The sequence below is a fragment of the Cebidichthys violaceus genome, unplaced genomic scaffold, assembly GCF_023349555.1.
Source record: "Cebidichthys violaceus isolate CVI_PGR_0920_01 unplaced genomic scaffold, fCebVio1.0.p SCAF_21, whole genome shotgun sequence".
Lineage (NCBI taxonomy): Eukaryota > Metazoa > Chordata > Actinopteri > Perciformes > Stichaeidae > Cebidichthys > Cebidichthys violaceus.
The window spans coordinates 8,558,455-8,583,587 of NW_027176384.1; the positions used below are offsets into that span (position 1 = coordinate 8,558,455).

The 25,133-nt window shown below is 40.6% G+C and overlaps 1 protein-coding gene across 1 annotated transcript in view; it reads right to left on the reverse strand.

Annotated features, from left to right (window-relative positions):
* The window catches only part of large1 (LARGE xylosyl- and glucuronyltransferase 1), an 86,754-nt gene that overhangs the window by 53,746 nt on the left and 7,875 nt on the right, over nucleotides 1-25,133 (reverse strand). Inside the window, exon 2 of the mRNA XM_068717163.1 lies at nucleotides 16,554-16,740. Within this exon, the coding sequence (XP_068573264.1) occupies nucleotides 16,554-16,659 (106 nt within the window). The 5' untranslated portion in view covers nucleotides 16,660-16,740. The remainder of the gene's footprint in view (nucleotides 1-16,553; nucleotides 16,741-25,133) is intronic.

A 25,133-nucleotide genomic window follows, 5' to 3' on the forward strand; every position in this document is an offset into this window, starting at 1 on the left:
TGATTTTCAGCCACACCAGTGTGACTTGAGAGATCGCCAGTTGTGCCGTGGGAAAATGTCCAATTTCACTTAATCGGTCCAAAAAAATATTATTATAACCTGCAATATAGTGGCTGGCAAAGTAATTAAATACTCTTTCATGCCAGTGGGTGGCAGTAGGTAGCGCAATAATGACCGTGTAAATTTAAGACAGTAGAATGATGCGTGGGAGAGGTTGAGGTGACAAGATAACATATCTGTGTGAGATGAGCTTTTCAAGCATGACTGCTATAAAAACTAAATACAGAGAGAGACTGAGAGCTGTTGAGGAAGAGCTTCGTGTGAGTCCCTCAACACATTGAGGGACTTGTCATTAAATTGTCAGCATATATGCTGTATTATGCTACAATGTGTCATTTTGTAACTTTTTGGGTTGTTGGTGTGCCGCGGGATATTTTATATGTAAAAAATGTACCGCTGCTCAGAAAAGGTTGAAAAACACTGGTATTGGGGACCATCAGACCACCAGAGGAATGGTAAATATGGGAATGGACACAAGTTTTGCTCTCACTTAAAACTACATCTACTAAACTTTCACTGGACAACGTTACACCTTCTTCCATCCCAGCAGTCAGCTGCGTTTACTGGTTGAAGTGCTCAAATCGTCATTGGGTTTCTCTATTAAAGGGGAATTCCCCATAAATGACTTGAGTATGTGGGGCTTTACATATAGGATCAAAGTGTTGATGTATCTCAAGACGAAGAGTACACAAATATCTTTCAATCAATACTGTGAGTAGAGCAGGGCAGCCCATACTCTGCATCTAACCCGAGTCCAGAGCCACCTGCTCTGCTCTGGCTGCTTCAGTGTGAACAAGCAGCCCTGAATGCTGCAGACAGAAGGGAGAGGATGAAGCTATCTCTCCTCACTACATCTCAGAAACCTCAGCTCCCAAAGGGGTGGGGGTGATCATTACAGATACAACAGGTTCTCCTTTCACAATGTCACTGGGGAAAAGTGACAGCCTTGAAAAACTCCACATATTACAGTATGCCAGGGACCCAGAGGCCTTATAGCTCCAATTCCATGTATTGATTAATCGCGTTGGGAAATAGAGGACCTTTTAGGCAAGGCAAGTTTATTTGTATAGCACATTCAATTCAAAGTGCTTCACATAAAAACCACTATAAACATAAAAACGTTGGTGGTCCCCTTTGACACAGGCCGTCAGTTGAACATCCCTGTGCTGAACTAATGTATTAGTGGACATTTGTCTTGGTTTTTGAATGTGTAAAGATGCTCAATGGGTTCAATTGAACAAATGTTGTTTTGGCTTGGTTTGTGCTCTAATAAAGTGTGTACATGAATCCACACATTTGAGTTTCTCTGCAGATGTATTGTCCCATGTGGCCATAATAGAAAGAGGCAGGCAGTATGGGTCCTTTCAACCATGGAGGGCCTCTAAGCCCTCTCCACCAGAACCAAAGCACCTTCTGGACTCCATTTAGTCCAAGCTGTAATTAATTTGCAGAGTGGATTTGCTGAGTCTAATCCCACTGAACCGACCATTTGTTTGTGCAACTCAGAGATGGCATATGGCATTTTCAGGGCAGCAGATGCACCTGGTCTTTTATGCAGCCAAGCCAATTCATTTGGCTTTTAGTTATTTTTCATGAAGCTCTTCATCGACATGCAAATAAGAGCCTCAGTAAAAACACATGAATGAAAGTGTCCCAGTGGAGGAAAAAGAATAGTGCACTGTAATTTACATGTACGAGAAAATCTGTTTAATCACTGACCAGGTTAATAATGCATGCTTAGCTTACATATTGAACATTTTAAATTCATGAACAGTAAACCATTGAGTGTAACAAATGGTCAACTGTTGTGTGGGCATGTGTTTTATGTCAGTAAAAAAGGATGATGGACAGTAGAGAGAATGCAGCTTTAACACATGAAGCACTGACTTCACTTTTCAGATCTGGAGGTTGCTGCTTGACTTCACATCAACCATTAATCTTAGTTCCTTTGAGTACCAATCATTGAAAATATATATATATTTTTTTTTTACAATGGAGCTATATTTTGAGATAAATGTTGTAATGCTATTATTAATAATATAACACAGAAGCGTGCTAAACATGAGATTGTTTTTAGCTTCTGCTGGAAGTTCAGCCATGTCAATGGAATAAGACTGAAAAGAGGAAAAAAAATGGCACATCACCATACACCCACAGGGCTCTATAATTAGAGGGTCTGAGGCTCACCCACCACAGTCCCACTAAATCCTGTGGGAAACAAAGGGCTATGTGTCACTTGATACAGGGGTCACCATCTCATATATTGCCGTACTGTTAGCAAAGTGATGTATATTGTGATCTAATTTGAGTAAAACTGTCATAGTATAAAGAACACACCACTATGTATAAACTGAGACAAATGAGTGCACTGGTTTCCTGCAGTCAGGACAGTGAGATTTGCATTGCAATGATCACAGTCATGATCACACAGTTAAATCCAAGATCATCTTAGCCACAGTCTACCAGACAAGTACAAGACCAGTAAACTACTCAGAAATTCTACACAAGCCCCTGACTAGATGTACGTAGTAAACACAAAAGCTCATGTTCCTCTGCTCTTAGAGATGAAGAGCAGCTGACAGACACACTGCTACATGCTGAGTGATTCATGTCTGTTTGGAAGCCATGCTCCCAGTGCATTCATGTATGTAATCAGCTTTAACCACTGCAGTCAGGCAGATATCTGCTGGGCGGTGGCAACACATCCATCAAGCAATGGCATCTGTTCCCCTGGCAGACAGCTGGAGAGACCTCTACAAAAGTATAAAAGTCAGCCGCCATTTTGTCCAATAGCTTGGATAAGGAGGACGGAGCAAATAGCACAGAGAAACCCTAACTTGCCCGAAGCCTAACCTGAGAGTGGAGCAAGAGGAGCTTACCATGAGAAAAAAAAACAGCCTGTCTTCATGGTGTTCTCCTGCATCACACTACCTTCATAGTGACCTCGCACTACCTTCATAGCGTCCTCCTGCATCGCACTACCTTCATAGCGTCCTCCTGCATCGCACTACCTTCAGAGCGTCCTCCTGCATCGCACTACCTTCAGAGCGTCCTCCTGCATCGCACTACCTTCATGGTGTCCTCCTGCATCCCACTACCTTCAGAGCGTCCTCCTGCATCGCACTACCTTCAGAGCGTCCTCCTGCATCACACTACCTTCATAGTGTCCTCACACTACCTTCATAGCATCGTCCTGCATCGCACTACCTTCAGAGCGTCCTCCTGCATCGCACTACCTTCAGAGCGTCCTCCTGCATCCCACTACCTTCATAGCGTCCTCCTGCATCGCACTACCTTCATAGCATCCTCCTGCATCGCACTACCTTCAGAGCGTCCTCCTGCATCGCACTACCTTCATAGTGTCCTCCTGCATCCCACTACCTTCAGAGCGTCCTCCTGCATCGCACTACCTTCAGAGCGTCCTCCTGCATCACACTACCTTCATAGTGTCCTCACACTACCTTCATAGCATCGTCCTGCATCGCACTACCTTCATAGCGTCCTCCTGCATCGCACTACCTTCAGAGCGTCCTCCTGCATCGCACTACCTTCAGAGCGTCCTCCTGCATCGCACTACCTTCAGTGTCCTCCTGCATCGCACTACCTTCAGAGCATCCTCCTGCATCGCACTACCTTCATAGCATCGTCCTGCATCGCACTACCTTCAGAGCGTCCTCCTGCATCGCACTACCTTCAGTGTCCTCCTGCATCGCATTACCTTCAGAGCATCCTCCTGCATCGCACTACCTTCATAGCATCGTCCTGCATCGCACTACCTTCAGAGCGTCCTCCTGCATCGCACTACCTTCAGTGTCCTCCTGCATCGCATTACCTTCAGAGCGTCCTCCTGCATCACACTACCTTCATAGCTTCCTCCTGCTTCACACTACCTTCATAGCATCATCCTGCATCGCACTACCTTCAGAGCGTCCTCCTGCATCGCACTACCTTCATAGTGTCCTCCTGCATCGCATTACCTTCAGAGCGTCCTCCTGCATCGCACTACCTTCATAGTGTCCTCCTGCAACCCACTACCTTCAGAGCGTCCTCCTGCATCGCACTACCTTCATAGTGTCCTCCTGCAACCCACTACCTTCAGAGCGTCCTCCTGCATCGCACTTCATAGATTCATGTTTGTATTTTAAACATGTGCTAGGTACAGTGAGTAGGGTGGCCATGCCACTGCCATTTATAAACATACCTTGTCAACTGATACCAATGCCAATATCAACATTGTCTGTCAATTGCACAATAATCATCCATATAAGCTATTCAAACAGACGTTTTATTTTAAACACAAATATGCAAATGAAAAATGAGTGATGGCCTATTAGTGCCACTGCAATGCATAAACATACCTGTTATCTTGCATACAATACTGAACTATTAAAATAATGGACAGATTCATGTTTTTTGGTCGAGTTACAAAACGATCCATTTTCGCTCATAACAATGTCCATACACTTAATAATGATATACTGGCCTCAGTAGTTGGCTGTTGTGGATAGGAGCTGCAGTGTTTTAGCCAGGAATATCTTGCAAAAATGATTGCACAAATATCCGTGGGTGAAGTAAATGTCGTTGTTTTTTAATTTATTTATTTACATATTTTTTACAAATAATATTGTGTCTGGGATCTTAGTCAGCTGGGGACTGAATGGGCTCTCGGTCAATCACGGGGAACCTGACAGAGCCAGCATTTAACATGCGGCGTCGTGATTGGCACAGCAGCAATAGGGGCAGATCCTCTTCTTTGTGTGCAGGAGGCTTGGAGGGACAGATCCAGGCTAGTCTCGTGCTGCGAGTGAACCGGTGCCCAGCTTGACAGAGCTCCTGTGTGTCTCTGAATGTGTGCATTTCTGACTGAAAGATAACATATTCTGCCTCCATTTATCCATTCGCTACAATATGTTGGATTCATGTTAATGTGTATTTAAAGACATTTGAATTTGTGGGGAAAAAATTGGGGGAAAGAAACATAATAAAAATATGAAAAATTGTCTAATCAACCAAAAATGTCACGACTCCCCTGTTGAAGACCTCTGAACTAAATCAATCATGTCTATTGTCAGAGCATAGTAGGAGTTGTAGTAGTAACAATTTATTTATGTCCCTATTACCAATTTTCCAAAAATAATGCACATAATAAAGACTGAATACTATAAGATTAAATGTAGAAAACTGAAAAGCTGTAGGCTGAAGCTCATTCTACCTTTTTAACTGAGCAACGCATTCACTACAGAAACACAACAGAAACCTTTCATACACTATAATCTTCATACCTCATTTTTATGCTTGTTTACCAGCTTATTCTTATTTTTTGTTTAGACATTCTTAATTCCTTTTCACAACCATTCCAAAAGTCAAGCCCTTTAACAGATAACATCTATTCTTTATTTGGTTTTGTTAGACATACATATCCCCATTAATTTCCAACAACCTCTGGATACAGATGTGAAGCAAATGAGTATGTTATCTATATACATTATCTGTGCAGTTTTGAGATCAACTAGATCACAAAAGAATTTACAGCATGGAAGTTCATCAACGTTTGTGTTTGTTGGTTAAAAATAACCCGATCCATTTAAAATTGTGATTGGTGTTGGTTTTGTACGTGTTGACCTGCACACAGTAGGCCATGTATGCAACTATGAGAGAACAAACAGAATATATAGTGACTTCTGTGACGACCCTCCTTCTATCATGCACTGGGTGCCCGCGTTGTTTCCTGTGTTACAGGTGGTGATTGGAGGCTCGTCAGCCGGATGAGCAGCACCTGTGCCGGTGTGGCTGGGGGCCTTACAAATACCCTGTTCGGTTGGCAGCGAGGGGTTGGGAGGAAGATCATTGTTGACGGGCTCACGGCCGTTGGTGCTGTCGTGGCGTAATCTGCTGGGAACATTGTGTTACCTGTTTGTGGCGAGACAAATAAATTGTTTCTTTTTGGCCGCTAGCTCGTTGTCTCCCAGTTCTTGTTTCAGTCTATGAGTCGGGCTGTGACACTTCTTATCCATGGTATCTTTAGTTTTGTGTAATATTGCAATGGTTTTCGACATTTTAGTTTCTACATTATTTATGTGCGATCCACAAATTTATTTCCATACACTCTATTTATCATAATTGTTACTTGATTATTGACTGGCTGATTTAAAAATATACTAAAATTTGTTTTACTTGAATGTAATGAAACTTGTTGATATCAATCTAATTCTTTAAGACTTTCAGTTCTCCTTCAACTGTATTCAGAAGCAGTTCCAAACATTAATAAATAGGAATGACTTTAAAAGTAATAAAAGTAAAAATAAAGATTTCTGGAAAAAAAAACAGCACAATCGCCATCGTCCTTATTCTACCTGTCATAACAATTAATGATGTTAAATATTGTGGACTTTCTTCCTTCACTGAGTCACTTGGATCCCACGGTTGCAAAACCTCTTAGTATGATTTCGGCATAGTCCTCTCCAATAAAATCCATAACAGGGTTCCAAACAGAAAAAAAAAATTCATGTCTCCTTGGAGAACATGTGTGAGCCTTTCCAGTGGGATTAATTGTCGAACATTATAAAGCCAGTTTGACACAGATGGTTTTGAGTCATCTAGCCAATGCTGTAAGATTGATAACCATGCACAGTACCATAAAAGACTGAGGTTTTTTTTATACCAGTTGAATACAGGTGAGGTAGCATCTAGGCCTAGGGTGCATTATAGAGGGTTGAGCTCAATAGGACACTGTATTATGGAGGATACTTGGTTGCCAATTTCAACCCAAAATGTATGAATTTCCAGACAGAACCACATTAAATGCACATAGGTGCCTACATGCTGCTTACACCTTACACATGTTCCGGAGCAGTCGTCATATTTGCTCCTACAATATGAGGTAGTTTGTAATTTATGTATTATCTTAAATTGAGTGATTTGTAATTACTACATATTCTTTTGCTATTTAACATGATTGCTTTCTATTGGTGATCCGTGATTGCAGTTTTAAGGTCCCGTTCCCATGATCAGGGGCGGACTGGGGGGAAAAAGTGGCCCGGGAGTTACTGTCAGACCGGCCCACTCAATACACGGCGTGTTGCCCACTCAATGCCTCGCACGTATTGACCAGTCAGTGGCCTACTTGGAAAAATATCCACACACTTAACATTATTTTGGATGATTACAAAGAAATTGCATCATATATGTTTTTTTTTTTTTTTTTTTATAACATTTGGATCCACAAATTTGCCTGGATGGAAACATGGAATAAAATGATACTGGCTATTGTAACACTCCAAGGTAGGTATAGTTTGCTTGATGAATATGCTTAACTCTGGGCTAGTATCAGATGGTTATACGTATAACTACAGAGCCTTAAGGAATGAATGTCAGCAGAGAAAGACCACAGAATAAAGAAACTGGAATCAGAGGGTAGAAGTAGTATGAACTATATTGTAGAAATGAACAGAACAGAACATATGATGGGGTGTGAACATCAGTGGTATCAGTAGTGTTGCATGCTAGGTGTGTGATTGTGTTTGTGTGTAGGGGTGTTGAAGGTGCATAATAAAACAATAAAATAAGTTAAGTAACAGAACCTAAACTAACTCTGCTGGCCCAGGTGCATTATAGTCACATGGTAATAAAAACAATATCAGTATACTCATGTGTTATTATTAGCTTATGTCAGAAGGAGCGCCGGTTAGTGATGGAAGTGGGCCGGTATTGGACCGGCCTACCGGGGATTTCCCTGGTATCCCCTATGGTCAGCCCACCCCTGCCCATGATTGATTCCACTATAAAAGTGTTTTACTAATGACAAATCAATTCCAGATTTATCGGTGGAATTTTTATTCTGAATTTTTCTAACAATGTCAAGAACTTGAATATTAACACACGTAATAAAGATAGAGTTAAGTTTTTTTTTTATGAACAAGGTCTTTGTCACGAACTTCTCTTCATATTAGTTTGTTTTCATCCTGTCCGCTTGTTTAATTAACTCTCCTGTCATTTCAGATCCTGCCATTCACATCCGATCACCTCTCATTCCCCTCACCTGGTCCTCCACACCCATCTCACCTGCAGCCCATTCCCTCATTAGCCCTCACTATTTAGGTCCCCTCACTTGCACTTGTTCCCTGCCAGATTGTCTTGTGTGTTATTGCCAAGCTCTCCAGCGTACCTATATATTGTTCCTGATCCGTCTGTTCCGACCCTGTCTGCCTGTTGATTCGACCTTGGATTTTTGCCTGCCCCTTATTGGATTTTTGCCTGTCCCTTATTGGATTTTTTTTTTTTGCCTGACCTTCCGGTTTTGACCCTGCCTGAACACAAGAAAAAGAACCAAACTTGTATTTTGTCTCTGAGTTGAGCTTTTGGGTTCAAGTACCTGTAACCCTTACAGTCTTACTATATAAACATTTATATAGTAACCTATCAACCTCATTGATTAGCCTTACAGCTAATAATTACATTATTCATTCATACTTTATTACATCATGACACAGTGTATCATGTATACGATCAGTAAATTTTACTTAACCGCACTGCCGCTGCATATGTGTGATGCTTGTGTTGTAGTTTGAGTCTTGTGCAGTAGTGAACTCTAATGACTGGTGGAGCACCAGTTTATCTTTCTGTTCACGCCAGAGTTACTGCAATATGCTTTTTTTTAATTTTTGTTTAACATGTCTCCACACTGTTTGCAGAAACATTCGGATACACAGTTTTAGAGTCTATTTCAAGTGCACTGTTTTATTGATGTATAAGAAGTAGGGGGGGGAAATATCACCCAGCAAAATAGAAATTCAGTTCATTGCGGTATTGTTGCAATGTGCTTTAGTAAACATCTTTGTTTAAAAAAAAAAAAAAAAAAAACTCTATACGACCACCATGACACAACTTACAGAACCTAAGTCACTTAAGTGTCAGTTGCTCCAGCAGATTCACCCTTTTAGAGGAGCACAAGACATTTAGGCAACATCCTAGTTTGAGTACACCAAAAGAGAGCACAATGACAACTTACAGCAGTGGTACAAAGTGATAACCTCTAAAAACCTCCACCACTGTGTACACCTTGTGGGAAGAGCAATGAGTGGAACAGCAGATATTGTGTAGTGGGAACCTCCAAAGAAGATGTGAATTCACCAAAAAGGTTAGGGAAGAAAGATGATATGATGCACTACTTGACTGATCTAACTGAGCATGTCATGGATAGGAGTTCTTCTTCTGGAGTTCTGAACTCTCTCTTGCTGTGTTCTGGGGGCAACATTAGCATTACAGTTTACTGGCAGCTTTTCCACAGTGACATAAAGCTTCCAGGAACACAAAGGTCCCAATAATTGAAAAGGCAATGTTTTCCTTTGCTTTCTGCATCAACTGCCTGCATATTCATGAAAAGAAAGTAAATAAATGATGAGTCGGAACTTTCAGTCAGTTTGGCTGGTCACCTCCTAAGGACTCATTAAGTCTAGACTGCTTTTTAGTAGGACCTCAGATTCTGAAATGTATCTTCTCCAGTTCAACTTCTCATCACTCTAGAAACAACAGCTAATATATTTTGTTCTTCACAAATTATACAATTTATATTCTCCATCTTCAGAACTAAACATCACAACAAAATGTTGTTGACTGCTGAAGTCTAACATCTGACCTCAATCCAACTGATCAGAGACTTCACTTGTTGAAAACCAGTCTCCAGGCAAAAAGCCTCCAACAGCAGCCAGAAGAGAAGGATACAGTACAGACCTGTGCAGGATTTGAGATTATTTATGAACTACACTATATACAGTATTACAAGCGCTGCAGTTCCTACACTCGTCATCTGGTGTGACTGTAAACATTCTTTCAGAATGTGGTCTCGGACGGCCATTTCCCTTTACTGTGCTTACATCTGTGGATCTTAGTTCAGACTGCAACTAACATCAAATCAATGCTGTAATAAAAGTGCAGCCCCATGGTTCATTGTACAGTAAAGTTCTGTAACAACAATGGAAATGCTCAGGTGATATCCTTTGGGCTTCAGGTTGTAAAGAAAATCAACAGAAGCATTAAATTAACACGTAATTAGAGCCATTGTGCTTTCACAGCTGAAGGAAAAGATGTACAATTCTTTAGGTCATCTTAACTTTGTAGCCTTTTTTCTAAATGTACTGCTCTGTGTTCACACATTGGTTTCTTTGATGGAAAACATTTATCATTGCAATCATGGCACAAAAAAAGGACATCCATATTTGTTTGCCTTTTTGAGGTACTTTCGTATTCATATGAAGTCTGACACAATCGTAATTAATAGTCTGAAAATGGTGGTCATGGTAACCACCATTGGACATGAATGAAGCAAAAGATGACAGTAAAAACACAAACAGGAAGTGAGACAAGTCTTGGAAATGTTTTCTCTGCTCAGCCCTCGTCGTACCTGAGTGTATTTCACAACGCTGCCCTTAAAAGAACCCTTAAAAGAGAGAGACCTTTACTAGACCTGTGAAGACCTCGACTGCAAACTGTCCTTCACAGCTCAACAGCAGCACCTCTCACGTCACAACAAATGTGGCAGAGACATGCTATTATAGCATGATGATTGGCAGCCAATGTTTCTATTGGAAGACAAAGCTTCATGGTGAAGCAGAGAGCAGAATGCTGAGAGCTAAATCAAGTTACAGAGACCTGAAACTGTCATGTTCTCTATGACTCAAATTACAGCTGTGGAGTGTGCTACACCTCCAAAGCTGGTGATTAAATTATGGGAGAACTGGGATAAGTACAAGGGCTGATGTAATTAGAAAGTGACTTAAATAGAAACAAGAACATTTAAAACACTAACAATGATGTAGCTTTCACACTTGATATTGCCGAATCACATCAAGAATGATTAAAACATCATCCAACCAATATATTTCCTTTCCTGTTTAATCTGCCTCCTCCTCTAGAATTCCAGGCTCATCACCTACACATAAACACATATTGTTTAACTGTTCACAAACAAACATTTAAAGCACAAAACAAGGATCTGTGAGAGAAAACTGCTGCGTAAATGAGCTGAGTTCTCCAGGAACAGCCCGGACTCAATTCTGGGGCTTCAAAAAATGTTTAACCCAAACAACAATCTTTTACTAAAACTAACCAAGTAGTTTTGTTGCCTAAACCTAAGTGACACCAAGTGCTACCCAGTGTGTTATGAAGTAATGCCAAAGGGTCCTGACCAAGCGTCGGTGTGTAATGAGAACGGGTTGCCAGGAACAATAGAGATCTTCTCTCAGATATCATTTGTTTGATTGTTTTAGGATGTGTGGTGTGTATTGATGCATCAGACATGCTGAGTATATAGGAACATTCAGAGGGAATGGAAACCCTGGAGTGGGCATCTCTTTTCTAATGAATATGAAAGATCCACAAGTTCAACTACGCTTTGAAGGAAACTCAAATGAATTTGGCAGGAAGGTCAAAATAATGAAGTAAAACATGTGATTAATGTTAAATAAGACAATATTTGCAGAGTGGACTTTGGGAATAATCAGAGTCACTTAATTTCATGCAGAAATTGAACATAAAAGCTGCATTTTTCAGACCCACTTACTACCAATTTGAATGAAATATGAGATTCCCTAATCTGGTTTTCTGGGGCTAGATTTGTTTTTAAAAAAGCACAAGAGTAATTCATACTTATTTATTCATTGGTTTATCCGTTCACTAACGCATTCCTTGTTAGACTGTCTGGTCCAGAGTGGTTATTACAAGACATGGCAATGTCCAAAGTAAAACTGGAGTGGAAATCCAAAATGCCTAACGTCAAAGTGCACGCCCAAGTGAAGGCTCAACCGCTTTAAGAACTCCTTTGTCCCCCTGTCCATCAAAGCCCTAAATGGCAAGTTAGCCAGAGCCTAACCCCTGTAACTCCAATTTGTATTTATTTTTATTATCTTAACTATACACTACAGGTGTGTTGTACGATGGGCAGTATGACATTTATTTGTTGGCTGGTGGCGGTCTGTGTATGTACTGTAGGTACTGTGTGTGCGTGTGTGTATGTGGACTGGCGACAGTCTGTGTATGTAATATATGTATGCAATATGTTATTTTGTATTGCTTTTAAAAGCAGACACTATGTTTCCAAGACAAATTTCCTTCAGGACAATAAAGTCTATCTTATTTTATCTTAAAGCATTTGTTGATTTTAACTTAAGGGAAGCCATTCTAAAGTTGACAACAACAGTATTTGGCAGAAAATTTACACCAGGGAGAAAACTGTGACAAGCCAAGCAATAATTCAGACATGATGAGATGGAAGCATGGATAACCTTTTTCTCATTTGAGAAAGTAAGGCAGGGCTTTGGTTTTAGCCCTGAGCTGAAGAAAATTGGTTTTCACAACATAGCTTAGGTATTTATGATATTTAAGTAGGAAGATTAAAAACAAATTGTTGGCATGTGTCTCTGTGTAAAGCCTCAGGGGCCTTGTATTTTTTTGAGGTCTAACAGCCTAAAAGAAAGGGGTCGAATTGAATAACCTGCTCTAGTTTGCATGCAAACACAAAGCACACTGTAATGTTGGGATGGATTCAGTTAGTAACCTATATTAGTGGCCTATATTTGATTATCTTCTGGCAAATTGGCACCATTAAAAGTAAGAATTAGCAGCTCACGTTTTCAGTATACCAATGTACCACAGACAGCTACCACTGGATTACTTTGATACTGAAGAAAGCAGAAAACATGATGATTATAAGTTCAGAGTTATGACTAAATGAGTCACACTTAATCTAAAGCTGTGTATCACGTCTCTGTTCATTTGTTATTGATATATGACTTCAAGAAGGAATGTGAGTTTTGACGGAAATCAGGCCTTAACTCCCTCCATTAACTGTGTTTCTCACTCACTGCTGTTACTCCAACATGTCAATGATCATGTTAAGAAATGGCCAAGTCAGTGGGTCAAACTACAATAATAACTTCCTATTGTTATCAGACCATTGGCACCATACCACCATCAGTGGTAGAGCGTGTCGTCCTTCAATCAGAGGATCGATGGTTCGATAGTCAGTACATGTTGATGGAGTCATGGTCTTGGGCAAGATACTTCAACTCCAAATTGCTCCTGTAGGCTGTGTGTGAATGGTTATGAATGATTAGATGGTAGCCCGTCATCAGTGTGTGAATGGGTGAATGATGACATGTAGTGTTAAAGCGCTTTAAGTGGTGGTAGAACTAGAAAAGCACTAAGCAAGTAGAAGTCCATCTACCATATATATATATATAATAAGTGAACGTAATCATCGTGACGCCACCCAATCATTTTTGGTTTTGAAGCCTTGAGTTCAGGTTTTTGGTCGTCCCCATCTGTTTGTTTTTTTTGCAACCACTGACCATATTTGGACTGAGGAGGAGTTACGTAGTGGACTCAAACGATTTGTTATCACAAGAACAACTGGATATCGGCTCACAATAGGTGCAGCAAGAGGGGATTGCATTATCCCACTCAGGAAAAGTGCTTTCAGTACAAACTGCACCAGAATAGAACTCCATCCCAGTGACCATTAGAGAACTACAAACATACAGTTAATTTAAAGCTCAACTAAAGAAATGGTTAATTCAGGGGTCAGCAACCCTGAGTCTACATCCACACTAATACGTTTTTGTTTAAAAACAGAGTTTTAACAGGTCTGATAACCCCGACGCCGCTCACTAATCACTCCAATAACGGCAGCTTCCTCCGCAAGCATCCTATTACGTCGCTGTCAAGCGCCTTTCCCTACAGGTGGCTAATCATGATTTGCAGACCCCTGCCCTCGGTAAACTATCAATGGATAAATCCAAAAAAAGAAAAATCACGGAGACAAAAAGAGAGTTTAATTCTGCGTGGACGTATTCATTTGCTTTCACTGCCAACGATGCTGGCTTACCTGTTTGATATGTGGCGAGAAATGTAATGTAGAAAGACACTTCCAGAACAAGCACACAGTTTTAGTGTCTAACAATTGCAGCATAATATTGTCTTTAGTCCATGTTTCTATTTAATATAGTTATCCCTTATTTTATTTGCTTTGTGTGTGTTGACTTTGAGAGCCTTTGTGTTGCATGTCTTGTTAGTACTTGACAATGTTTAAGAGTCTCCTAAATGATGATATTACGTATATTAATATTTTAACTTTTTTCATTGTTTGTGCACACATTGTAAAATGTCAATATTGTATATCCTTTTAAATTTAATCTTATATTCTGTTTTTAGGTTTATTTTGTAAAAAATAGCCTCTTGGCTAACTCTGGCGCATTTACAGAAATGTTTTTATTAATGTGGGCTGTCCCTTATCAAATAAACCAATAAATAAAATAACTCAGCCCTAGCCCAAACCTTGGAAGACCAACCCACAAAAGTATGTGAACATGGTGCCGTGGATACTTTTAAGGCCTACTATAGTGTATTTCTCTATTGATAAGACCTTATTTTCTCTGCAGGTTTGCTCTATGTGGCAGTTCATTCAGACACAGCACCGAAGACCCCAGAGACTGGCCATCGCTCTCACTCTGTCAAACAGATAAACACAACAGAGAGAGGAGAACGAGATAGAGACAGAGCAACAGAATGGGGTTAGAGATGGAGTGAGGAGAGGAAGTGGGGAAGGGAGAGTCGAGCCAGTGGAGGCACATTGTTCCTGTCTGACTCATTCAGGCCTCACCTACAGCTGATGCTCCCTGCAGCCAGGTCCTTTCACAACTTATCACAGTCCCAGAAACTACTCCCCACCGACAGGAATTTACTGCCAAATCCAATAATTACTTTGCAGACTTTGGTGGCTATTGCATTATGGGAGCCTATTCACATATACAATCTCCAGTGACTGTGACCCCAAGTCAAAATTGTCAATTTAATCATAATTAATAATTGCACTACTGCAGCATTTCAATCCTGCAAGTCAAAGTCATTAAAGTAGCTCCAAGAACTCCCGGACTATATTGTCTGTAGGAAGTAATCAACTTTGGACAGGCCTCAGTAGTTCATTAATATAGCACCTCCAGAAGAAAACGAGGAGGGTAGGGTGACTTTGTGACAGGATATTTCTTTCTTTAGACTGACTGTTTGAGATTAAGGCATGGTATAGTGAAAAAGTATTCATTTTGTATTGTATTCAACAGAGACTGATCAAGATGTTATTTCTTACACTATATGGATTAAATTAGTGGTGGAGGACAAATATTAAAGATTCTTTTTGGAATCAAACAAACTTAGTAAGTTACAAGCAACAGTTGAATAAAAACAGCTTTTTGTCATATTTGCTGTCACTCTATCCTGACAGTAGTACATAAGACAGAGAATCTTTTAGTAATCCTAATGAAAACAAACAACAAGGAGTCTCTAAGGCAGCTGTTGCTGTCACTCACTGTGGCATCATATATCTTCACCCCACCGGGCTCCAATTTCTATAGAAGTTCACACCAGGCACACAGTTTGTAAAACACGATCTGATTTGTGTTGGATGGATACTAAAACACACAAAACATGCACACTGTGCTGCAATGAGTGTTACCTGCGAGTGTGTCCGCGTTTTGACAAACGGCACAAGGATAACCTGGTCGGTTATCACCAACACAGTTAAAGAGTAAAGAATCCCCAGCGTTTTGGCTGAAAGTTAAAAAAATTACTTCTACAACATGAAAAAAGTCTCAACATGGACAGGTGGGGGGGCTAAGACACACCCAGTCACATCTATTGTCGGCTTATTTTCCATAAGCATTAGTGAAGCATTACAATCACAGCACAAGCCTTTTCTCTTTTTTTGCTGTGGACTGTAAATGAAGCTAACAGCACATTACAACATCTGGTGAATCAGCCTTAGTGACTGAATATCTGGTGATAACAATGAGACGTGTGTGGATGAAGCATTAAGTTGTTCAGTTTTCTCATTTAAGGGCTGGCTGCTTAGCTAGCTAGCTTGCTAATCCCAACGTGCTTTATGCTACAGTTGCAGATCATAAAAAGCACCACATGAACTGCTGGGCTTGGTCGACGTTACCTTAATATTTAGCCAGATTTGACTGTTTTCAATCTACTGTTCATGATGACCGCTACCCTTTCAATTAGCCTATGTTAATCGCTAGCATGCTGACCATTGTTATGATTATGGTTAGGTAAGAGTGCTGTAAAAGTTCTGTTCTGGTAACAGATTACAGTATAAACTCGTATACAATTCTGTGAATTTAAGTTTACATGCATGACTGGGCTCCATCTATGTTAGCAACTAGCATTAGCGCTAGCTATGTGTCTATCTTGGTGACCAAAGTCACCTGGCTCCAGAACAGCCAATATGTTGAATTAAAATACGTTGCACTACAATGTCAAGATTAAGACCTGAATCCATCAACAACACTACTACATTGTTTTTCAGCTGAAAAAAAAGTGACAAATCAAAAACAAACGCAGTTTTCAAAAGGCAAATGATTTAGTAAGTGAAAGGCAGACAATGTTTATAGCCTGTTTCATTACAAAGAACCACCAGTATGTTAGAGATCTGTGCTTACCCTGAAAGCTCCCGACTGACAGGTAAAGCCAGGTGAGTGCTGGGATGAAGAGCAGGGCGAGAGAGGCCACCAGGAACTTCCTGCGCCCACGACACATTCCCAGCATCCTCTGGTCCGACGCGAACGGAAAGAGAGGTAAAGAGACCTCTATGTGGGTAGCAGCTGTTGTCCAGGCTGATTCATGGCACTAGAGGAGCGGGGAGAGAAGGAAAAACTATGTTAAAGAAGTTGCTGCCATTCCACATCCTGTATGGACAGCTGAGCACATGGCTTCATCTGAATGTTGCCGGCCTCGACTGGCCAGTGAAATGCAGACAGCCTGTCAGACACTATTGGCTCCTTTAGTCGGATTATAAACAGTCTTATGTTAAGCACGTTGTCACACTGCTTAAAACTAATACAATACAAGTTGGATTTAGCGCCGTCGGCACAGTTTGCTGATGTAGGCTACTACTGAATTTACCAGAATGTGTCATAATGTAATGTCATGTAATAATAATAACTTACGTTCAGCTGCTTTGCATGAAATCAAACCGGTTTAAGCTCATACACTGGATGGACCCAGCTCTAGTAGCGGCACCATATTTGGTGTCATTAGTATAAACAAACCCAAGTTATGTAGCTAGCAAGCAAACTACAATAATACAAATCTGTATTTATTTCACAACAATTTCGTATATCCCAATCGAAAAAGACTGGTTAGCAAGAGTGAGTTTTCCATATATCATGGCCTATACCAGCAGATGCAGCTCTACAGGATGTAATCAATATCAACCAAAGCGTTGCCTTGATTAAAAAAAATAACCACTGGTTGTCTGACCTCTGACAAATTATATAGATAGAATAGACCAATCAAATGGCAGAGTCACCATGGATGCAAATTCTCTAGCTCATTAAATCATCCATATCAAATTCAAATTCAACAACTGCAAGCACCAAGCAGTTCAATCTTTTTCACCTTCCAGTCTGAAAAGATTAATCAGGCAGTCACATCTTAATCTGACTTTGATGACCTAAACTAATTTGTCAATTTCCAGTGTGATGCAGGGCAGAGAGTATAGCAGTCTTATTATATGATATTAGTCCAAATCCTCTTTCCGTTACAACCAGATTTGTCTCATTATCCCATTGACCTCAGTCAATTTTTAATCTCCACCAGAGACTGCCCAGGGATGAAACATAATACCTCTAGCTGACACAGTGGAGGCTGGCACATACACAAACCAGAATGCCAATTATCATAGTGCCACCCAGTAGAATGCAGTAGAGGGAGCAGATTTCCAGCACTCTTAATGAACTCAGCGCTGACTGAATCTCCAGTTTTTTATTGTGGCCCGGGCCATGTGAAGAGCTCAGAGTGAGACGAGGTTAAATGAGGCTAAAGGAGATTAAACTAGTCTCTCGAGTACGACAACCACTGCTTTGATAGGCCGACTATGAGTCATTTCAGTGGCTCCTTGGCCTTTGACCCCTGTGTGATATTAGCTCTCCACTGGATACTGTGATTTACATTGCAAATGCAAAACTGAAGACATTTATTACTGTAGTTAAGAGAGGTGTCATGCCACTGATTGAGGGAGAAAAAGCATTATGGATGTAGCAGAAAGGAGGTCGCAGGAGCTCAGACTGAAGGAAATGTTTGTTAAAACATGTAATAAGTCCACTTATTTCGTTGAGCCGGAATCACAAGTGTTACACAAAGTAACACTTTGTCAGAAACACATCATTTCTTGAATTGTTATGAGATGACATGTACCATTACAACGAATCGCTGCTCCAGGCCAGTTGGTGGCGTATACACCTTTAGCTGCTTTTTCAAGAAGTAGAAGCAGATAACAAAGTGGATGCTTGTTTTGGAGAGGCTGTGTGAGGAGATCTGCTGTTATCTACATTTATATAACTTTATAGGAACACAAAGACAGCCAAAGGGCGTGAACGCTAGGGTGAATTATGCCACGGAAGCACGTGCATGTCTATGCGACCGGTACAAGTCAGCGACTGTTCGTGTCAAGTAAAAGTAGGATCCTGGCTGAAGATTCAACCAGAAAAAGTCTCTATAAAACTTCCTCTATCAACCGTCTCAGACACTGTAGTCCACAAAGTACTGTCTGGTCAAACTAAACTTGCACCGCAACCCAATCTTCAATAAAACCCACATTTATATTCTGAGAGGGAGATGAATCACATCAAATCTTTTCTAATTTTGCCCAGTATAAAAATGAATGAGGTATCCATAGCCTGGCTTCAAATGTTCAGTCATAACTAGAGATGTCAATGGTGAGCCTTCCCTTGTGGCCCAACAATAAGCTCATAGAAAATAGAATTGTATATCCACAGCTCAATAGTAATTTGCTTCATGTTGACACTAAAAGAGATGAGCGATGATTATGGGAGCAGAAGTTTATTGGTAGAAAGAGGCCATGGGGAAACATGCCAGGAGAGTCTGATAGAATTGTTGTGTGAAGGACGGCGATGCAGTGGAGATGGGAAACGCTCAAAGATGACAGATTTACAGAGGTTAGTTTTCATTTCATCCGCAGACTTTTTCTATGGCACATCTCAAACAGAGACTTGAAATGGACAAAGGTACCTAACATCAACACAATTCAAACTCAGAACTATACTGTGCTATGCAATGAATACTTCAATAATCCACAAACCTTAGTCTGCCACCTTCATTTATAAATCACGCATAAGAACACTGAAGATGAAGGCCCAGCATGTTAAATGGTCAGTTCATACACACGACCAAATACACATTATCTCTCATCACTCCATCCATGCAGACCGTTTTGGTTTATAGTAACCTGTCTCTGAGGTTTGGGCCTCCTCCCTCCCAAAACCAACCTGTTAAGCGTGGAATATTAGCCTTGATAACCTGTCATGCCGATGACACACTGTGCAGTTTTGAGGATGGGTTTGCTGAAAGTTTTCAAGCCTTTCACAATCAGATGGGATTGTTTTTGTTAGAAGCCGTAGTCTACGCTGTCTAACCAGGAAAGCAATCTTCTCAGAAAAAATCTATTATTTCCAGCAAGCATGACGCTGCTCCTGCCAGCGGTCAACAGCTCATTTTGGCTGTCTAGAAAAATAGAGAACACGCACCTCCAGTTACGTAAAACCGCTCGTGTGTCTTCTGTACAGTTCTGGTCCAACAGCGTCTACATTGCAGATCTTTCTTCATGTGGGTTAAGATGTAAAAGGTTATGTCAGCTTTCACTTTTTGGCTGTGATGAAACAACTTTGAAAGAATAACAGTAAACATGTGAAAAAGGAAAATAAAAAAGGATCCAGGTTGCTCAGCAATACAGTTCAGTTACAACTTAAAATTTAAAATGACTAATGGAATTAATCCCAATACATTCACATCATGACGCAGCCTCCTCCTCCCAAAACACATGGAGGTCTTTATCTCTTTTTGATTCTTATTTGGCGCCAATAAACACATCCAGATTTTGAAATATTTGTTGCTTTCCTAAGATATGTTCCCTGACATTGCAAATAGTGGACATTGGTAGAATCATGTTATTATATCATGTTACTTTGTAACATGATATAATACCGTCACCGCTGGTTGGATTAACCAATAATCTTTATAAAGCCATAGAAGATGGAATAATAAGTGGATGATGTTCATTAACATGTTAAGGAAGCTGAAGTGGGAGGATCATGAATAGTTCAAGACTAGAGTGCAAAACACTGGGGGAATTGCGGGGGTCCAAGACCCCTTGATTGACACTTCAATGTTAATTGTCTCTTCAATCACGAGACATTGTTTGTCACTTACAATTGTCACTAAAATGTCTGTTAAAAAGCTTGCTATTGCCCAGCAGTTTTCATTATTCAAACTGCTAAACATTTGTTCACAAATATGAATAAATGACACGCAGCCAGAGTAACAGGACCACAATCACCACCGGGTATTTCACACACTGCTCAAGACGATCAATATTTATCACCATCTCCACAGAGCAGACATTCCTGTCCTCTCTCAAACAGTAGAACGAATGTGTTGGGACAGCCAATCACAAAACTGGCCCTGCTTGTTTATATGGTCAAATTAAAGTGGGAACATGTGAAATAAAACCACCTTAGGCTTAAGGACATTTTAAATCAAATAACATGCCCTGCACTAAACTCCATTACTGTGAAAAAGAGCAGTGTGAAATAATATTCATAGTAATGATCTACATTTTCAACATTTATTGCTTTATTTCGCTATTCTATGTATTATACCCAGAAGGGATATGAAGGAAAAATAAATTAAAGGTTGAAAAAATATATATAAATATGTCCTTTTGTGAGATGCTTTTTCCCCAGTTAAAAAAACCCACTTACGTTTTTTTCAATTAGGTAAAATAAAAAGTACATCTGGGTAGTGCTGGCCGGTATGACGTTATGGTATACTGGACATAATTTCACATATGATATTAAATTTCATATACCGCCTTTATTTAGAATGGCCGTGGACGGCGGCCTGGACAATTCTTTTACTAGGCAATAAACTTCAGATTCACATTCAGAAAAACTACCGCGTTTGTCCACAGGGGTAAAAACATCAGCTTCATTAACAGGAACAAGTGAGAAGGTGTACAGATCTCGCCCAGGGAACACGTCCTCTCTGTCGTGACGCAGCCTTCTGTGGTCATTTCTGCGCTGTTGGTCTGCTCCAAGCAGGAGCATTCTGTTGACGTGGAGCCCAAGAAGTGGAGAGGCCAGAGGCTTGGGTGCTCCATCTCAGAGATACTCTCACCTGCTAATCGTCTTTTTTATTTTGTCAAAATATTCCAGCATCATCATCGTCACAGTCATCTGTAGAGAAGGCCGGTGTCTGGGCAGGGATCACCAGAGGCTGGGGCAGGGACTTCGGCGGCTTCCATCGAGAGCTCAAACACCGCAGCGGAGCATCACACTGAGGTGTCAGAAATAAACATGGCTCTCTCCATGGACATTGCCCGTCAGTCAGCAAATACCCATCCTGACCCATCCTGATTGGCCGGCCTGTGTGAATCTATTGAACTCACTATTGATTATGTAAAGATATAGGGTAGTAATGTCTACCTGGCATTACTACAGTGCATGTTAGTGCATTTGAGTGTTTCTGTTGTGGCCTACTAGCTAGCTCGTTTGCACTGCGCTCACGCAGCTCCAACTCATCCATCGCCATGTTGAGAGCCGTGTGGAGGCCATAGATATGTCCTGAATTTCATATTGAGCACCTTTTTAAAAAATGTGATGAGTTGCAACACAACTTCACCAAGTGGTTTGCAAAGAACAAAGAGGACTCAACATCACTTTAAGAAAGACTGTAATAATAACAATAATACTTTTAAACCTTTCTAGGAACTTTCTTCTCAAACATATGCATTACTTTACGCTATCTGACAATGCGATTGTCATATGTGTTCATCAAGTCATCGAAATCTCACTCCAGCCAGGTAACCAAAGTTGGCAACCTTATATTAGACATTCAAATGTAAGCAATGAAATTGTCTTTTGGACTACAATTTTTTTGTTTTGTTTTCTGGATTCATGGGGACATTTGAAGAAATAAGTACCACTAGTATTCTTGATCTCCTCTGTCAGACAACATCAGGCAATAAGAAACATCAGCACACAGATGATTTGTCCATTGTAGAGCCTTTCCCTGCATCCTCTGCTTAAGAGGAACTGTTTGATCAAGGCATAGATCCCGCTGGTTTCTCGGTTCCCTGGAGATATAGTGGAGCTTTGTGCTTTGGTACAAATGTTAAAAACAAATATAAAGACCAGGCCAAACAACTCAAACATTAATGATTATGACCCTCTTCCCTTTTCCTCTGTTATGTTATTTACTCTCGGAACATGGGGTGGACAAATGTATAATACAATGCAATCCAATCCCTGTCCAACAACACAATGTACCACAATATCAAAAATAGCACAGCTGACCCTCTAGTGTCTCTAGACTAAATAGAACATCATGAGCTTTGCACATTTTATTGCAGTGCTTTTATAGCAGGGCCAAGCAGGTAGTTTGGATTTATTTGGTGAAATTTTAAGATCTCTGCCTCAGAGACTTTTGCCATCAAACCTATACAATGGGGGTGAATGGATTTGTGTTTGTGAAGCTCACAGCATGACATGATCTTTGAAAGATAGAAGTCATTTTTTTGTATTTATACAAAGGCTTCTTCTTTTCATGCTGGATGCCAAAAACAATCCATGTAATAACAGACTTCAGACCCTCAGAGCTGCAGACTTGGGACTTAAGTCAGACTTAAGACACAAACTGAGAAATTGAGGGTCAAAATCCTGTCTTCCTTGACACCTGCATTAAAGTTGTAGGTGGCCTTAAAACTGAGACCTGAACCATAACTATCTTTAAAACCTGATCAGATTGAACCCATCTGCCAAGTTTGAGACCTAACACCCTATTTTAGTTTTACAGACGCAGCCACCTTGAATTTGCCCTCCCTCTGTGATGAGGCCCAGACCTTTCCATGGTAGATCTTAGCTGGTATCTTAACCATATCCTTGACTCCAAGGAGATCCTCCAGGGTGACCAAATCACAGCCTGTGCTTCATGCGCGGAGTTGTTCGCAGCGCCTGGTCCTGTGCACCTCAACTATAGGCACGTGCATTCAGAGTTTTTTAGACCATCACAGAAAGTTGGCTGATAGAAGCACTATTAACAGATCTGAGGATTTTACAAAGACGGCCAATTTAGAAACACAAGGTCTTAAAAATCTAATTTGAGTTAATATTTTGCCACCCAAATCAAATAGTTTACAGGATATTCAACCTCCTTTTCTTGAAATGCATATAATACTGGACTTTTTTCTTTACAGGGCTTCTACAAAGGCAATAAAGTAGTCCATGAATATGAGATATGAGTTTACAGTTAATTACAATCAATCGTCTGCATTGAGGAGGTAGGTTTTGGCATTTTGCCGGTTGCACTCGTTTTCTTGCGTCTTCACGATATATTTTGTTTTTCCCCCTCTGGCTTTTCGGAGAATACAGCAACGAACGGCGCATTAGCATTACGCCTTTGTGTGTGTTCTTAGCTCGCAAGAATATAAACAAAGCGGTTTGCCCCTGTGGCGCCATCCGGCTGCCCGAGTCCATGTCGAAGTGTCCTTGGGCAAAACACTTAACTCCTGATGTGCAGGTGGCACCTTGCATGGAAGTCTCTGAACGTGTTTGGTGAAATGTCGTCGCGTTTGGTGAAATGTAAAAACGTTCTGTTTTATGAAATGTCTTTTGTGAAATGTCGGGTTTTTTTACCCTCATGGCCACCGTAGTTATGGCCTTCATCTAAAACAGTTCATTACTACACAGAGCAATTGAAAAGCAGCACAGTGGCAACTCAGAATCAAATGTTTAGCCAATTAGAATGAATCAAATTCAATCAATGGGAAATAATGAATAACTAATTACATCTGTAATCAGTGAGTAATCCACTGAAACATTTTGTTTACTCAATGAATCACAGCTGGAGATGAATACATGTTAAGGTTTACTGACATTTCAGTGGCAGACTGAGTTAATTACTGCATTAGTACTCTGAAGCCATCAGGAAGAATTCATTTTGGAAACTGGTTTAATAGTGTTCCGGCACTCACAGCCCAATCCAAGTGTTGTGAACATACAAGTCTGTGGAGCTCACAATGACACATCAAATTCATGTGGAAATGTATCCAATTATCAGTTTTTACGATTCATGCTTTAGGCTGTCAAGGTCACATGTGAGGGACCAAGAACAAGAGAACATCTTGAAACATCACTCAAGACGGGCCATGTGGGTTTTTCATGTCCATAGTACAGAATGTACATTAAATTGTAAATTACTCAGGTAAACAGATCTTATTGCTGGGGTTGGATGGGACAAAACCAAGTGACTTTCACACAATGCATTCCCTGTATGGTGAGTCCATCTGTTATTCCAGCCTCTAACTGTGCTGTTATATTAAAGCATGCCAAATTTTAAAGAGAGGGAAATGAGTTGCCCCTCAGCTGGTACCATGTTTAATACCCGCCAGCCCCCATTCAAAACAACGCTAACATGCATGTTAGACGTAATAAGCCCACGCAGAGCACCATGGGACATGAACCTTGGCCAGTGTTCAGGGTTAGCCATGTTAACTGGCTGTAGCTGTTGGACTGCGGTGCAGCTCTCCGTTCCCCTTCTGTCCAAATTCAAAATGATCTCATTTGTTTATCCACCATGTGGCCTGCTTACTCCTGGGCCCAGGTGTGTCTGGGTGCCTAACAGGCCTCACTTCACACATTTGCATTCAAACAACACTGCTTTTAATCACATTCATCACCACTCATTGCTAATAAAATGTCTGTCTTTATCAGTTAAATCCAGCAGACAACACCGAACCACCTGGGAGTCTACTTAATGTGTCCATTTGTCTCCTTAAAAATAACATGATGACGTTCATTTCCCTTGGTACAGAGCAGACTCACTGCTCGCTGAGCTTCTACGAGAGACGATCACACAGAAGACTGACTCAAGGCAAATGAGTGATTTCATATTTGTAATAGACGTAGGAACACATAAGAATCGCCATTCTTATACTAATCAGAATC